At 49.4% G+C, this 16,057-nt stretch overlaps 1 protein-coding gene across 1 annotated transcript; it reads left to right on the top strand.

Annotated features, from left to right (window-relative positions):
- Positions 1-5,586: 5,586 nt before the first annotated feature.
- LOC142470029 (glutathione S-transferase Mu 4-like) lies at positions 5,587-8,709 on the top strand. Its single transcript, XM_075576894.1, has 8 exons — positions 5,587-5,679; positions 6,142-6,217; positions 6,912-6,976; positions 7,173-7,254; positions 7,509-7,609; positions 7,695-7,790; positions 8,016-8,126; positions 8,509-8,709. Exons 1-8 carry the CDS (start codon positions 5,647-5,649, stop codon positions 8,599-8,601), a joined length of 657 nt encoding a protein of 218 aa, XP_075433009.1. The 5' UTR covers positions 5,587-5,646; the 3' UTR covers positions 8,602-8,709.
- The last annotated feature ends 7,348 nt before the right edge of the window (positions 8,710-16,057 follow it).

Genomic DNA, 16,057 nt, shown 5'->3' with positions numbered 1-16,057 from the left:
CTGACTTGAAGTGCGTGGTTGTGATAATGTTAGAGTCTGAGTCTGCAGTTAGGACTAAATCAAGAAATACAGTGGATACTGCATCAATTTCAAAATACAGTGAAGTGGAGCAGTGCTGTATTTTGGTGAAATTGCGACGCCAACCCATATCCCGTTGCGGGGTCACGTGACCGGTTTCTCCCATCCGGGGTTGCTGTGTGGAGAGATCTGCATCCGGTTCACATCGTGAGAGGTCGTGGCACCCTGTGAGAGCCCTGCTGGTCGGTGGCAGAGAGACTCTGGGACTCCATTGAAGAGCTGTTTGGCGTGTGAGCAGAGCAGGACAATCCCACAGCTGGCGAATGAGTATACTCATTACATGCTTTTTATTCACATATGTTTGTGAGTTTACATCTATAATTTAGGACTGGTTATTAAATGTTTTATTTCATATTACACTAGGATCAGGCGCTTTCTTTCTTGTCTTTCTGTAGATTCACTGGGAGGTCGTTGGTTCCTTGCAGAGAGCAGCCGGTATCCAGAGTTTTGTATTTTTATTTTTCTACACAGGACTATTTTTCTTTTTCTTTTTATTGAATCAACCCACTTTTTTGTTTTTTTATGCCACATGGTTTTGGTTTATAATATATATAAGGCATTTTTTTATCATTCAGTCAATAGCTCAAACTAATATAGTTATATAATTGTATAATTGTGTATTTATTATTTATTATTATAATTTATTATATTTATAATTTACAAATTTTATAGATACTTATTACCTCTGACATCTAATTGATCTATAGATGTATATATTTGGATAACCATCTAAATATCATCTGGTGTTGAGGGAGACATTATCTGAGGGGCGCAGTTTTTTCTTTGTGTGTGTGTATATATATATGTGTGTGTGTGTGTGTGTGTGTGTGTGTGTGTGTGTGTGTGTGTGTGTGTGTGTGTATATATATATATATATATATATATATATACACAGTGTTCCTATACATTTGCTCGCCCCGGGCGAGTGGATTTAACCCCCGGGCGAGTAAATATTGGCCCAAGCAGCACACGTTTGGTACTAGGTGGCGAGTAGATTTTTTGTGTGGCGAGTAGATTTTTTGGTGATTTGTCAACCACTGTATATATATATATATCTCAAACTGTTGAATGTGAGTCTGTTTGTCCTGTCCCTAGGACCTTGGACCTTTGGCCTGTCACTCCACCTCAGGTCAATGAGATGGCTCCCTTGGCCCGCCCGCCCCCGCACCCCTCTCATTGGCCGGTCACTCACACACACACACACACACACACCCTCTGGCCCTCCTCAACGGCTGCCCGCCCTTGACCACCCACCCTCTCACCCCTCAACGGCTGGCCGCCCTTGCCCGCCCACCCTTGCCCACCCACCCTCGCCCATCCACCCTCGCACATCCACCCTCTCACCCCTCCGCCCTTCCCGGCGCTGGCCTGTAACAACGGAACCACCCCCTATCTCCACTCCGTGGGACCTCACAAAGATCACCCTCTCTCCCGGCGCTCACCCTCTCCCCCGGCGCTCACCTTCTCTCCTGGCGCTCACCCTCTCCCCCGGCACTCACCCTCTCCCCTGGCGCTCACCCTCTCCCCCGGTGCTCCCTCCCAAAGACTGCTCCCACCTCCCCCCACCCCCCCAAGAGCATGCTCTCTCCGCTCTCTAATAACACAGGTCTAGAGGCCGCGCCCCCAGCTCACCATCCCCGAGAGCGCTCCTCCGGCTCTCTCAGTCGGGAGCTGTATGGGCCGGCTGCCCACTCCACCTCCTCATCTGAGCATCTCAGCTCTGCCTTGCCGGGGGGAACAGAGACCGCCGAGGAACCCGAGGAGGAGGATGGCGGCCGGTACCTGGAGGAAGAGGAGGAGCGCTGCTCTGTGCAAGGTAAGGAACGCAGGGGAAGGGATCTTTCACGCAACATCCTGGCCCTGCCTTTCACCCCCACCCCGGCCCGGCCATTCACCCCCGGCCCTGCCCTTCACCCCCCCACGGCCCTGTCCTTCACCCCCCCCGGCCTTGCCCTTCACCCCCCGCGGCCCTGCCCTTCACCCCCCCTTCGACCCTGCCCTTCACCCCCCTCCTCGGCCCTGCCCTTCACCCCCCCCCTTCGGCCCTGCCCTTCCACCCCCCAGGTCCTGCCCTTCACCCCTACCCCCAACCTCCCAGCCCTTCACCCCCACCCTCCCAGCCCTTCACCCCCACCCACCCTGCCCTTCACCCCCACCCCCCTGCCCTTCACCCCCACCCTCCCTGCCCTTCCCCCCCACCCTCCCTGCCCTTCCCCCCCACCCTCCCTGCCCTTCCCCCCACCCTCCCTGCTCTTCGCCCCTCCCTGGCCCCCCTCCCTGCCCTTTGCCACTTCCCTGCCCTCCTCCCTGCCCTTCGCCCCTACCCTTCGCCCCCTCCCTGCCCTTTGCCCCCTCGCCCCCTCCCTGCCCATTGCCCCCTCCCTGCCCTTCGCCCCTACCCTTCGCCCCCTCCCTGCCATTTGCCCCCTTGCCCCCTCCCTGCCCTTCGCCCCCTCGCCCCCTCCCTGCCCTTTGCCCCTCACCCCATCCCTGCCCTTCGCCCCCTCGCCCCCTCCCTGCCATCGCCCCCTCCCTGCCCTTCGCCCCCTCCCAGCCCTTCGCCCCTCCCTGCCTTTTGCCCCCTCCCTGCCCTTTGCCCCTTTGCCCCCTCCCTGCCCATCGCCTCTGCCCTTCGCCCCTTCGCCTCCACCCTGCCCTTTGCCCCCTCCCTGCCCTTCGCCCCCTCCCTGCCCTTCGCCCCATCCCTGCCCTTCGCCCGACCCTCCCTGCCTTTCGCCCACTCCCTGCCCTTCGCCCCCTCCCTACCCTTCGCCCCCTCCCTGCCCTTCTCCCCCTACCTGCCCTTCGCCCCTACCCTTTGCCCCCTCCCTGCCCTTTGCCCCCTCGCCCCCTCCCTGCCCTTCGCCCCCTCCCTGCCATTCGCCCCCTCCCTACCCTTCACCCCCTACCTGCCCTTTGCCTCTACGCTTCGCCCCCTCCCTGCCATTTGCCCCCTTGCCCCCTAACTGCCCTTCGCCCCCTCGCCCCCTCCCTGCCCTTCGCCCCCTCGCCCTCTCCCTGCCCTTCGCCCTCTTGCCCCCTCCCTGCCCTTTGCCCCTCACCCCATCCCTGCCCTTCGCCCCCTCGCCCCCTCCCTGCCATCGCCCCCTCCCTGCCCTTCGCCCCCTCCCAGCCCTTCACCCCCTCCCAGCCCTTCACCCCCTCCCTGCCCTTTGCCCCTTCACCTGCCTTTCACCCCTTCGCCCCCTCCCTGCCCTTCGCCCCCTCCCTGCCCTTCGCCCCCTCGCCCCCTCCCTGCCCTTTGCCCGCCCCTCCCCGCCCTTCGCCCCCTCCCTTCCCTTCGCCCCCTCGCCCCCTCCCTGCCCTTTGCCCCTTCGCCCCCTCCCTGCCCTTCACCCCTTCCCTGCCCTTCGCCTGCCTTTCGCTCCCTCCCTTCCCTTCACCCCCTTGCCCCCTCCCTGCCCTTCGCCCCTTCGCCACCTCCCTGCCCTTCACCCCTTCGCCTGCCTTTCACCCCTTCGCCCCCTCCCTGCCCTTCGCCTCCTCCCTGCCCTTTTACCCCTTTGCTCCCTCCCTGCCCTTCACCCCCTCTCCTCCCTCATTGCCCTTCACCCCCTCTCCTCCCTCCCTACCCTTCACCCCCTCTCCTCCCTCCCTGCACTTCGCCCCCTCTCCTCCCTCCCTGCACTCGCCCCCTCGCCCCCCTCCCTGCCCTTCGCCCCCTACCCCCTCCCTGCCCCCCCCCCCCCCCCGCCCCTCCACCCCTCCACGCCCCTCGCCCCAGCAATCACGGGCAACGCCGGGTATATCAGCTAGTATATATATATATATATATATATATATATATATATATATATATATATACACACACACACATGTAGCGCACTTTCCCCCACCCCCTGGGAGATGTGTGGCTACGATGTGTGGGGTACGGTGCGATACCTTTGGCTCACAGGAAACCTGAGCCTCCGCTGCTGGGAGCCTGGGGTGCACCTGAGTGATGCTCGGTAGCGCCTCCACCTGTATGGGATTTTATTATGTAGAATTACCCTGTTACAGGACACATACTGTAAGGAATACACACTTGGTATGATAACGGTTTTACTGCAGGCAACCAAAAGATAAGGTAACACATATATATACAGTCCCACCAACTTGGCCAAGCATGGTCTTACCCTCAAATACTTTGTTCCCCTCCATGGAGTCACAGTCCCCAAAGTACTGAAGGGCTCTTGGGCATCCAACCACCCTGGCGTCAACAAAGTAATACCCCACTCAATGTGTGGTACAGTGCTGCCCACTAAAGTGTTGGTTGGTGCATGTGCAGAGTTGAGTACCTGCCGGGTGATCCCACACCCGGGCTCGCTGAAGTCGCAATTATTGGATCCACGAATCCAAGGATGTCCTCCACAAAGCCTCCGCCTCTATGTTGGGTGGGTCCCGCGTGGATATTACCACCTCTAGGAGTCTCTGTGGTAGCAGCTGGGTGATCTGGTCCCAGATCAACAGAAACAGGATACAGCCGCGTCCTGGCTTTGTCGCTATGGTTTGGTTTTACAGGGGCAGTGTCCATATCTATACTCCCCGCCGTAACAGAGGTAAGCGCGACCAAGGGGGACCCTGTTATATAAGTATTATAATTTAAAAAAAATGATATAAAGAACAAATGAAACACTTACACAAGGTCACAATGAGCTCCCACGAGGAATTGAACCAGGTTCGCCTTCATTCAAACTCAGTGCTTTCATTGTCAGTGTCTTTACTCACTGAGCCATTTTAACTACTCAAAAAATAAAACATAGACAATATATAATCTAGTGAGTTGAATCAGAAAAGTAGAGAAGTGTAACAATCACTGCAAATCAAAGCGTGGAATGATCACCTCACACTTCCAGATAAAAGGGATAAACACCAGAAATAAAGCATTGTTTCCCATTAACTTCCACCTCTTGTAGCAGCCACAGGTAGGAGACAAGGAAACACAAGGGGCGTATGGAAACGATAAAAACCTAATACACCAAATTCAAATGTGTCATTTTCCCGTTAACACTGATAATCACTGATTTTTTTTAAATGAAATACAAACACTTTACAAAAAATACACTGATTTTACGAAAACAATACAAACCGTAATCCCGAATAATGGTTATAGTCAGAGCTGTTCACTTATAGGGAACTAACGGTTTCACTACAGCAGGGGTTGCCAACTGCCGTCCTCAAGGGTCACCAACAGGTCAGGTTTTAAGGATATTCCTGCTTCAGGGCAGCAGAGTAAAAATAATGATGCAATTTTGGCTCCAGATATATAGACTTCACGGATCCATGTTCCAAATCCTGACATTCTGAGACTCTGGGATAGAATAAAATGGCTACTGGGGTTTGTTGTAGAAACCACAGAATCCATAAGAAATATCTCAATTGCTGCTTGTGATTGTGCTGTCCCTTTAAATGGCCTCAGCTGTCTGGGCAGGGGAGGCTGGAGTTTTGCCAGACCTGATTGGCTGTGAGACAGTATATCACGTGACAAGCTCAGAGCCTGATCTTTAGCTTGTCCATAGTTAAGAGAATTTATTAGGAGGGCAGAGTCACAGCCTGATATAGAGCACGATGGTGATACTGGGGTACTGGGACATCCGAGGGGTGAGTCACTGTGGGGAGATAATACTACAGCATAAGTGGTTACTGGCAGGATGGGGGTAATGCTGTATGGGGGATATGGTGAGGGTGTAATATTGATATATGGAAATAAGAGGGGTAATGTAGTTATGGGGAGGAGGGGGTAATATTGAAGTTATGGGGGTATATGGGCAGAGGATAATATTGATTGGAATGGGGGGAGTATACTGGGAGGAGGTGGGTAATGAAGTATGGGGAGAGGGTAGCATTGAAGACATTTGGGGAGGATGGTATATAGTGCTATTGAAGGTACAGAGAGGAGGGAGGTAATGAAGCTATGGGGTATATGGGGAGGAAGGGGTAATACTGAATGGTTGAGGAGTATACTGTGAGGAGTAATGAAGGTTTAGGGGGTACACTGGGAGGAGGGGTTAATATTGAAATATTATCCATTCTCTACCTCTCCTTTTTCTCTTCATCCTGTAGCTGGCTCACTCCATCCGTCTCCTGCTAGAATACACGGGGACCCTGTATGAGGAGAAACCATATGTGACTGGTGACGGTGAGTGCATCACACGTGTGGGGTAGCAGACAGTGCCATGTTTTGTGACTCCCTTAACCACTCTGCTCTATGCACCATTGGTATCGCTACGGCCTCCTGCCAGGACCCCTGGAAGGGGTTAAGCAGTCTGTTTGTGGAGTATTTTCTCTACCATTTGGTGTGGATTAGTTTATATACACCCACCTCCTCCCTGCATCAGTGTCTTGCTGAAAGCTGTTACTGCGCCTGACTTCAATATAGATGGGTGATGGAGCAGAGAATTTCTGAAAGATTCACACACTAATTCTGATAACTTACTATTACAGAGAAAGCAGAGTTGTGACTGTATAAATAAAAGTAGTTTGTACTATCGTGCTTTAACCTGACAGTAGTAGATGCATGGATCAGCCTTCCAGCTGTGAGTGCAAATGCATTGATAACTTGCATGTGGTGTGACACTATTACACTATAGCTGGCACTCACTGAGCTGTGATGCAGGGTAAGAGTATCACACCCCAATCTTGCGTTAATTGGTGTTCATCAGTGGCCATTAATGCCACATCAGGAGTGTTACAACTCATTACGGCTTAATGATTCCCAGCCTATGTATTTTAGAACCTGTAACAGTGTGTACACACAGTGCCACTCTCTGTGCAGTGTGTGCCACTCCCTGTGTGCAGTGTATCGGTGTCACACAGATTCATCTCTTCCTTAGCCCCAGATTATGACCAGAGCCAGTGGCTGGACGAGAAGGAGAAGCTGGGACTGGACTTCCCCAATGTACAAGTGACCCCAGGGAGGGGTGGTGGGCTATGGGGAAGTGGGTGGGGGATATGGAGGGGAATTTTATTTCCCTAGTGTAAAAGTGGTCTAATATCTCCTAAATTGGTGGGATGGTTCAGCTTGTAGACTGTGGGAGGTTGGAGGGAAATCCCATTTCCTGAGGGGTGTTACTAGTTACCCTCTCCTCCTGCAGTTGCCGTACCTATTGGATGAAGATGTGAAGCTGACACAGAGTAACGCCATCCTGCGCTACATTGCACGCAAACATGGACTGTGTAAGAATCTGCCCACAGTGTCCGAGTAATACCCCTTGAGGGATGTCTCTCTCCTTCCCCCAATTAGAGGGTTAGCGTTTTTAGCTACATTTGCCCGTTGACATAATTTGGGAATTTTGACTGAAAATGGCCCATTTGCAGTTTCAGCACAACCAGAAACAGCCCCCAAGTCTTTCAAGCTCTTCCGCGCGCCCCCCCCCCCCCCCCCCATATTGAATCTTCCTCTCCCATTGAGTCTCTCTTTTCCCTACCAGGTGGGGAGTTGGAGGGGGAGAAGCTCCGTGTGGATTTGATGGAGAACCAGGTCATGGATTTTCGGCGGGACCTTGTCACGATTGCCTATAACCCCCTGTTTGTGAGTCTGAGGGCTGGAGAGATATTTGGGGGTGGAGGTAAAATTAGGGGGAGTGACATTAACATATTTCCAACTCCCCCCCCAGGAGACCCTGAAGGAACCATACCTGGAGAAGTTGCCTGTCACTCTAACAAGTTTTTCTCGCTTCCTTGGAGACGGAGCTTGGATTGCAGGAGAAAAGGTGCCCCTCTCCCCCTCAAGCACCCCATCTCTTCACTCAAGCTAACTCTCTCCTCTCCCAACTACATCCTATCATCTCTTGCATCTACTTCTTCTCCCCTTCTGCATTCTCTCCTCCTCCTCCTGGGTATGGCAGTGGCAGATGATGCCTTGACGTACTGTCAGGGGTCACACCAGGGTGTGGAGGAGAGATCCTGACTGCCTCCAATCTCCTCCCCTCCCCCAGATCACCTTTGCTGACTTCCTGATGTACGATGTTTTGGATCAACACCGAATGCTGGAACCAGCGTGTCTGCAAAACTTCACGAACCTACAGGATTTCCTGACCCGAATTGAGGTGACTTTCACCCCAGAACTGTCTTATTATCCCCATTATGGCTGTCTTGTTGGCATCCCTCAGCTGTCATTCCATGCCAGGGGTATCTATGCACAGTACAGGAGGTCTGTTACCATCAGGTCTCCTTCCGCCTCCACTCTAGCTGGACACGAGGGCAGTAAGTATGTGGGTATAATGGTTGAGCGTGGACTGATGTCTGCTGTGCTGAGTCCAGGAATGGCTTATTCTGCACAGCTCGTAATGACTAATCAGGTATTTTCCTGTAATTATTCACATTTCTTGGTTGTCACATGGGGGAAGATTTGGAATCTGGTTTTCTCCCACAATTAGGTAGCTCATTAACATTGTCATTAAGCTGATATATCCTTTCTTCCTCTCCCAGGCTTTGCCTCCTGTTGCTGCGTATATGAAGACCGCTCACTTCATGAAGACCCCGATCAACAACCGTATGGCAGCGTGGGGCAACTGCAAATAAGGGGTCCTGTATATCTCCCTCGTGCACTCTCCTCCCCCTGTTGTGCTTTTTGTATGACCCTGCCTGACCCTGATTTGGGTCTCCCAGTGTTTTCTCCCCCATACTATTTATTCCTGTAGAAAGATTTCAATAAAGTTGCATTTTTCTGATCATTTTGTCCATGTATGCACATCTTTATTTATATAGTGCCCACAATGTACTTGGCACTTTCTTAAAGAGACTACAGTACAGGAAATTATTATACAATAAGTGCAACAAACAATAGGAAAGGAAATCCCTTGCCCGAGAGCTTACAATCTAAGTGGAATGTTGGGAAGCTTAGAGACGGCAGGTGAGGGAGGTAAGTGCAGTAGATGGTAGTCGTTGGTAAGAGTGACTGTGGGCATAAGACAGTAGCCATGAGCTGGTCTATTGGAATGCTTCATTTAACAGGTGGGTTCTAAAGGTTGACTTGAAGGTGGTGAGACGAGGTGGTTGGTATATACAGTGTGAGGGAGTTTCATAGGTATGAAACAGTGGGAGAGAGAGCAGTATCCAGGAGAGGGATTAAAGGAGAAGAGCAGAGACGGTGTAAGAGTGAAATTCTAGCAGCAGAATTTTGGATAGGTTGCAAAGGAGAGTTGTGACTCGAACTACATGGGGTGCCATTTCTAACTGAAAACAAAAGGGATGGGGAACCTATCCTATACACAAGGGCTTACATAACTACTCACAAGGAGATCCCATTACTTCAGCTCTAACAGGAATTTAAGCTTCCCCCCCTCTGTTTGGCCTAGCATGCCACTATATGCAGCCAGAAACATGGTGGGGCTTACCTTCTTCTGAATTATCATGGCACCATGTGGTAGAGTAGGGGTGATACACTGTGTGAGCCAATAGTCAACCCCTTAAGGCCTTAGTAATACCAATGTAGCTTACACACTCATTTACCAGTAGATGTGTCCCCAACATCCTATAACCAGATGATGGATGTGCTTGAACATAGCATGATATACGTCCCTGCACAATACATTGTGACAGGATCATGCATTTCTTATCACACGCTATACACTGATTGTAGCAGTACTGTGAACAAACTGCCACAGGAATCAGTGTATATAACATTTGCGCAGGTGCATTGGTAACTCCTAGTAATGCTATACTTACACCACACAGAAACTGGGCATGTGGCAGTACCTTACTGTGGAGAGCATGTTCGGTTCTTTGGACCTGCCACCTTTACCATTGTCCGTGGACACCCCATTCATATCCCGCACATCAGGAGTCTCAGGTCCCCCTGCATGGTCCTCGGGGAGAGCTTCAACCTCGAGAACTGAGTAACCATCACCTGTATGAGAGACGGTGGGTCCTCTAGAGGGACCTTGAGAACCCCGATTAGTTGCCCGATTAGAAGGGGTGTGGCTGGATATATGCCTTGGTTGGTAGTTACCACCTCCTCGTGAACGAGAACCTGAGTTATATCTCCCTCTTCTCCTGTAGTTATAACTTTGTGTCAGTTTCCAGACCCTCACTTTATTAGTGGCATAGTCCTCCTTATCACGGTTGAGTTTACTATCCTTTCTATCAATAACTTCTTTCTCAAAAGTGGTAACTCTCTTAGTTGTTTTTTCATCAAATTCTTTAAAATCCTCAGTGTCACAATAAGGTTTCAATAAAACTTGAATAGTCTCAATCTCTGACTCTAATTCCTTTACTTTAGTGTCTCTAAAATCTATTAAAAGTTTCATCAATGAGAATGAACACTTGTCTAGTGTTTCATTCCATTCCCTGGTAAAATCTGCATTAGTTTCAAATGTGGGGGATTTGGTCACCCTTAAACCTCTTGGGATAATCTTGCGGTCTACATAATCCTGTAAGGAATATGCATCCCACCAATGTCTCATCTCATCCTTCATTAAGGTTTCTAATTTAAAAAAGTTTCCCTTAATATCAATTTTACTATCAGTTTCCATACAGTCTTCAATTACTGTTGAAGAGATGAGTCCACTCCTTCTGGAGTACCTCTCTTTGGCTGATTGCATCATAGTGAATGGCTATTAGTTAATTCCCTCTTCTAACTGAGAAGGCTGCTGCTTAAACAGGTTAAATATCTAAGACAAACAAAACAATAAAGCAGCGCCTAGTGAGGGTGTGAGTAAAATAATTAGGATGTATTGAATATGTGCTAATATAAAAAATACTAAACTAAGTGCCTAAACTAATATAGTGAATAAACAGTATATATCCTATATATGATATAATACTGTGATGAGTGATACCATACACATTAGATACATTTACAAATATATATATATATGAAAGGAAATAAATATAATGAAGAGGGTAAAAATCAGTCCTCAAGGCAATAGTCCAATGATGAAAAATAAAGGTTGGTTTTGGGGGTCTCCGGCTGCTCTCAGGGGGATCAACCACATCCGAAAGGAATCTGCAAAAAGGAGAGAGGAGAGAGCGCACGCCCCATAGTGTAAAACCGTAAATTTATTGAGGGGAAGGGGAGGGGGGGGGGGGGTAAAAAATGCACTCACAAGGGTACAAGTATTAAAACCATATCGTGATCATAATCACCACCATCCGTTAACTGTATTGATGCTGTAGAAGACCCTCGGTCCCAAAGATGGATGAACCACACTGTTGCAAGAGTTCCTGGGTAGGTGGATGGTTAGGTGACAAGTTCCAAAGATCCCAAGGAAAAACAGCTTTGCTCACAGGTCTCTGTGGTGTCCTGCGCTCGAGTAGATTTCCTCCTGCGCTCCGTGATGACGTAGTGTCTGTGCGTCTACGTGATGACGCTCCCTGACGCGTTTCGTCACACACGGGTGACTTTTTCAAAGGGTAGTGGGGAAGAGTGATATGTCCGCATATATATACCCTAATGGTTCCGTGGTAGACCCTACAGACAGCTGAATGTGATAAGAAAGGTAATCGGAGCCAAATTGGCTCCTAATGACACTAAGGAATCAATATTCTAAGGGGCATGCAAGGCTATTAATATATGGATACTATACTCAGTATATTAACACAGTATACAATGACAAAAGGCACAATACAATACAAAACTAATATGACTATCTAAGAAATATATAAATATTTCATTACAAAACTGTAAGCTGATATTATATATAAACAATGCTATATATATAAAACCGAAGTGGTTTCAAAATAGCTAGTAAGTACCAATAGATATGAAATATAGTATAACAGAACACAAAAATAGGAAACTTATAATGCCATAGAACATGCCTAAAGAGAAATCCTAAATGAATAATATTATCAAATTTGGCATTTTGCCTAAACTATAATTTAAACAGAAAATCCCTATAATAGAAAATGATGATAATATTGGTATATATAGACATAGATATTAAAATTCTACATACAAAGGAAAAAACAACAATGTATGAATGGTGAAGGAGGTAAGTGACTCAAATATAATACCAATTATATAGTGTCCCAAATACAGACACAATGAATCTGAAATTAATAAATGAATAAATGTATATTATTTTATGTGCAATAGGACTCTTAACTATATGTGACTATAAAATAATATAATTATATATTAATAATGTATTAATGATTTTATAAATGATGAGGCGGGCCCTAGTGTGAAAGAATTGTGTATATTTACTCTAAAATAACATTGTGTATAAAAGATTGATTCCATAAACCAATGTGTAAGAAGAAGAATTCAAAGAGCCTGAAATAATGTATATGTAATTTATATGTAAATGAAAATAAATTGAATTGAATGACCATTCCAAGATCAGGATGATCTGGGTGGGATTCAGACAAATGATGGTGGAGGATAACAAGGGGAGCAGATGAACAAGGAGAGGTGTCCACAGGAAGAACTAGACCAATGTACTAACATCCAAGCATTCATTTAATCCACCAGGGGTCAAGGTACCCAACTGGTGGATCCAGAATGTTTCCCGCCTGCAGAGGGTCTTGAATCGATCACCCCCCAGAGTACAAGGAGAAATGGTCTCAAGTCCCATGATAGTCATGGATTTTGGGTCCTGACCATGGTTCAATTTAAAATGTCGTGAGACACTATGGGAATTTAAACCTTTGATCACATTTCTCCTATGTTCCAGGAAGCGGGTTCCAAGTGACCTGGTGGTGCGGCCAACATATTGTTGACCACATCCACACTGTATCAGGTATACAATATATGTACTTAGACAGTTAATAGAAGTAGTAATAGAATGTATAGTTCCTCTGCTGGCAGAACAGAACTGGGATTTGATAAGAAGGTGTCTACAGGTTATACACCGACTACGTCCACATTGATGATTGCCCAAGGGACCCATACGAACCGGGGCTTTGGATGTACTAGCTGACCTCAGTTTAGTGAGAGCCACAATGCTCTTGATATTTCTGGCCTTCCTGTAAACTATAGCAGCTTTCTCTGGCAGAGTAGATTTTAGATGGGGATCACACTTGAGGATGCTCCAATGATTTCTCAAAATTTTATTAATAGATCTAAAAGACTGATTAAATGTGGTTATAAACCTTACCAAAGATGGTCCAGTCTTAGTGGGTTCAATTGGAGCATCATAACTCAAATGCACCCCTCCATCGGATTTGATTTTAGATTTGTTCAATAAAACTGACCTCTCCATAGAACTGGCTTTGCTGAGGGAGTCGGAGACCAGATCTGGATCATAGCCTTTGGATAGGAATTTATCACCAAGTAATTTGGACTGACTGGCAAAATCAATATCCCTGGTACAGTTCCTACGTAACCTGTGGAACTGGCCCAGGGGGACATTGTCAAGCCATTGTTTGTGGTGATTGCTGGACGCATGAACATAACTGTTGACAGAGACTGACTTGAAGTGCGTGGTTGTGATAATGTTAGTGTCTGAGTCTGCAGTTAGGACTAAATCAAGAAATACAGTGGATACTGCATCAATTTCAAAATACAGTGAAGTGGTGCAGTGCTGTATTTTGGTGAAATTGTGACGCCAACCCATATCCCGTTGCGGGGTAACGTGACCGGTTTCTCCCATCCGGAGTTGCTGTGTGGAGAGATCTGCATCCGGTTCACATCGTGAGAGGTCGTGGCACTCTGTGAGAGCCCTGCTGGTCGGTGGCTGAGAGACTCTGGGACTCCATTGAAGAGCTGTTTGGCGTGTGAGCAGAGCAGGACAATCCCACAGCTGGCGAATGAGTATACTCATTACATGCTTTTTATTCACATATGTTTGTGAGTTTACATCTATAATTTAGGACTGGTTATTAAATGTTTTATTTCATATTACACTAGGATCGGGCGCTTTCTTTCTTGTCTTTCTGTAGATTCACTGGGAGGTCGTTGGTTCCTTGCAGTGAGCAGCCGGTATCCAGAGTTTTATATTTTTCTTTTTCTACACAGGACTATTTTTCTTTTTCTTTTTATTGAATCAACCCACTTTTTTGTTTTTTTATGCTACATGGTTTTGGTTTATAATATATATAAGGCATTTTTTTATCATTCAGTCAATAGCTCACACTAATATAGTTATATAATTGTATAATTGTGTATTTATTATTTATTATTATTATTTATTATTTTTATAATTTACAAATTTTATAGATACTTATTACCTCTGACATCTAATTGATCTATAGATGCATATATTTGGATAACCATCTAAATATCATCTGGTGTTGAGGGAGAGATTATCTGAGGGGCGCAGTTTTTTCTTTGTGTTTATATATATGTATTTCTCAAACCGTTGTATGCGAGTCTGTTTGTCCTGTCCCTAGGGGCAATCACATTGGATTTTTGGCCCGTCACTCCGCCTCAGGTCAATGAGATGGCTACCTTGGCCCGCCCGCCCCCGCACACCTCTCATTGGCCGGTCACTCACACACACACACACACCCTCTGGCCCTCCTCACCGGCTGCCCGCCCTTGACCACCCACCCTCTCACCCCTCAACGACAGGCCGCTCTTGCCCGCCCACCCTCGCCCATCCACCCTCGCCCATCCTCACCCATCTACCCTCGCTCATCCACCCTCTCACCCCTCCGCCCTTCCCGGCGCTAGCCCGCAACAACAGAACCACCCCCTATCACCACTCTGCAGGACCTCACAAAGACCACCTTCTCCCCCGGCGCTCACCTTCTCTCCTGGCGCTCCCCCTCTCCCCCGGCGCTCACCCTCTCCCCCGGCGCTCACCCTCTCCCCTGGCACTCACCCTCTCCCCCGGCGCTCACCCTCTCCCCCGGTGCTCCCTCCTACAGACCGCTCCCCCCCCCAGAGCACGCTCTCGCCGCTCTCACCTTCATGCCTAGAGGCCGCGCCCCAAGCTCACCATCCCTGAGAGCGTTCCTCCGGCTCTCTCAGTCGGGAGCTGTACGGGCCGGCTGCCCACGCCACCTCCTCATCTGAGCGTCTCAGCTCCGCCTCGCCAGGGGGAATGGAGACCGCCGAGGAACCCGAGGAGGAGGAGAGCGGCTGCTACCCGGAGGAAGAGGAGGAGCGCGGCCCGGTGCAAGGTAAGGAACGCAGGGGAAGGGATCTTTCACGCAACATCCCGGCCCTGCCTTTCACCCCCACCCCGGCTTTGCCTTTCACCCCCGGTCCTGCCCTTCACCCCCAACCCCACCCTCCCAGGCCTTCACCCCCACCCTCCCAGCCCTTCACCCCCCCCCTGCCCTTCACCCCCACGCACCCTGCCCTTCACCCCCACCCTCCTTGCCCTTCACCCCCACCTTCCATGCCCTTCACCCCCACCCTCCCTGCCCTTACCCCCACCCTCACTGCCCATCACCCCCTCCCTGCCCTTTGCCACTTCCCTGCCCCCCTCCCTGCCCTTCGCCACCTCCCTGCCCTTAGCCCCTTAGCCCCCTCCCTGCTCTTTGCCCCCTCCCTGCCCATCGCCCCCTCCCTGCCCTTCGCCCCCTCCCTGCCCTTTGCCCCTTCCCTGCTCTTCACCCCATCCCTGCTCTTCGCCCCTTCCCTGCCCTTCACCCCCTCCCTGCCCTTCGCCCTTTCCCTGCTCTTCGCCCCCTCCCTGCCCTTCTCCCCCTACCTGCCCTTCGCGCACTCCCTGCTCTTCGCCCCCTCCCTGCCCTTCGCCCCTTACCTGCCCTTCGCCCCTACCCTTCGCCCCCTCCCTGCCCTTCGCCGTCCTCAAGGGTCACCAACAGGTCAGGTTTTAAGGATATTCCTGCTTCAGGGCCGCAGAGTAAAAATAATGATGCAATTTTGGCTCCAGATATATAGACTTCACGGATCCATGTTCCAAATCCTGACATTCTGAGCCTCTGGGATAGAATAAAATGGCTACTAGGGTTTGTTGTAGAAACCAAAGTATCCATAAGAAATATCTCAATTGCTGCTTGTGATTGTGCTGTCCCTTTAAATGGCCTCAGCTGTCTGGGGCAGGGGAGGCTGGAGTTTTGCAAGACCTGATTGGCTGTCAGACAGTATATCACGTGACAAGCTCAGAGCCTGATCTTT

Source organism: Ascaphus truei, chromosome 1 (genome assembly GCF_040206685.1).
Source record: "Ascaphus truei isolate aAscTru1 chromosome 1, aAscTru1.hap1, whole genome shotgun sequence".
NCBI classification, from domain to species: domain Eukaryota; kingdom Metazoa; phylum Chordata; class Amphibia; order Anura; family Ascaphidae; genus Ascaphus; species Ascaphus truei.
This window is presented reverse-complemented; position numbering and strand designations above follow the sequence as displayed.

Coding starts and splice junctions, on each gene's coding strand:
- LOC142470029 (XM_075576894.1), top strand. CDS start 5,647: ATGGTGATACTGGGGTACTGGGACATCCGAGGG. Junction 6,977..7,172: donor TGGGACTGGACTTCCCCAAT/GTACAAGTGACC, acceptor CTCCTCCTGCAG/TTGCCGTACCTATTGGATGA. Junction 7,791..8,015: donor CTTGGATTGCAGGAGAAAAG/GTGCCCCTCTCC, acceptor CCCCTCCCCCAG/ATCACCTTTGCTGACTTCCT.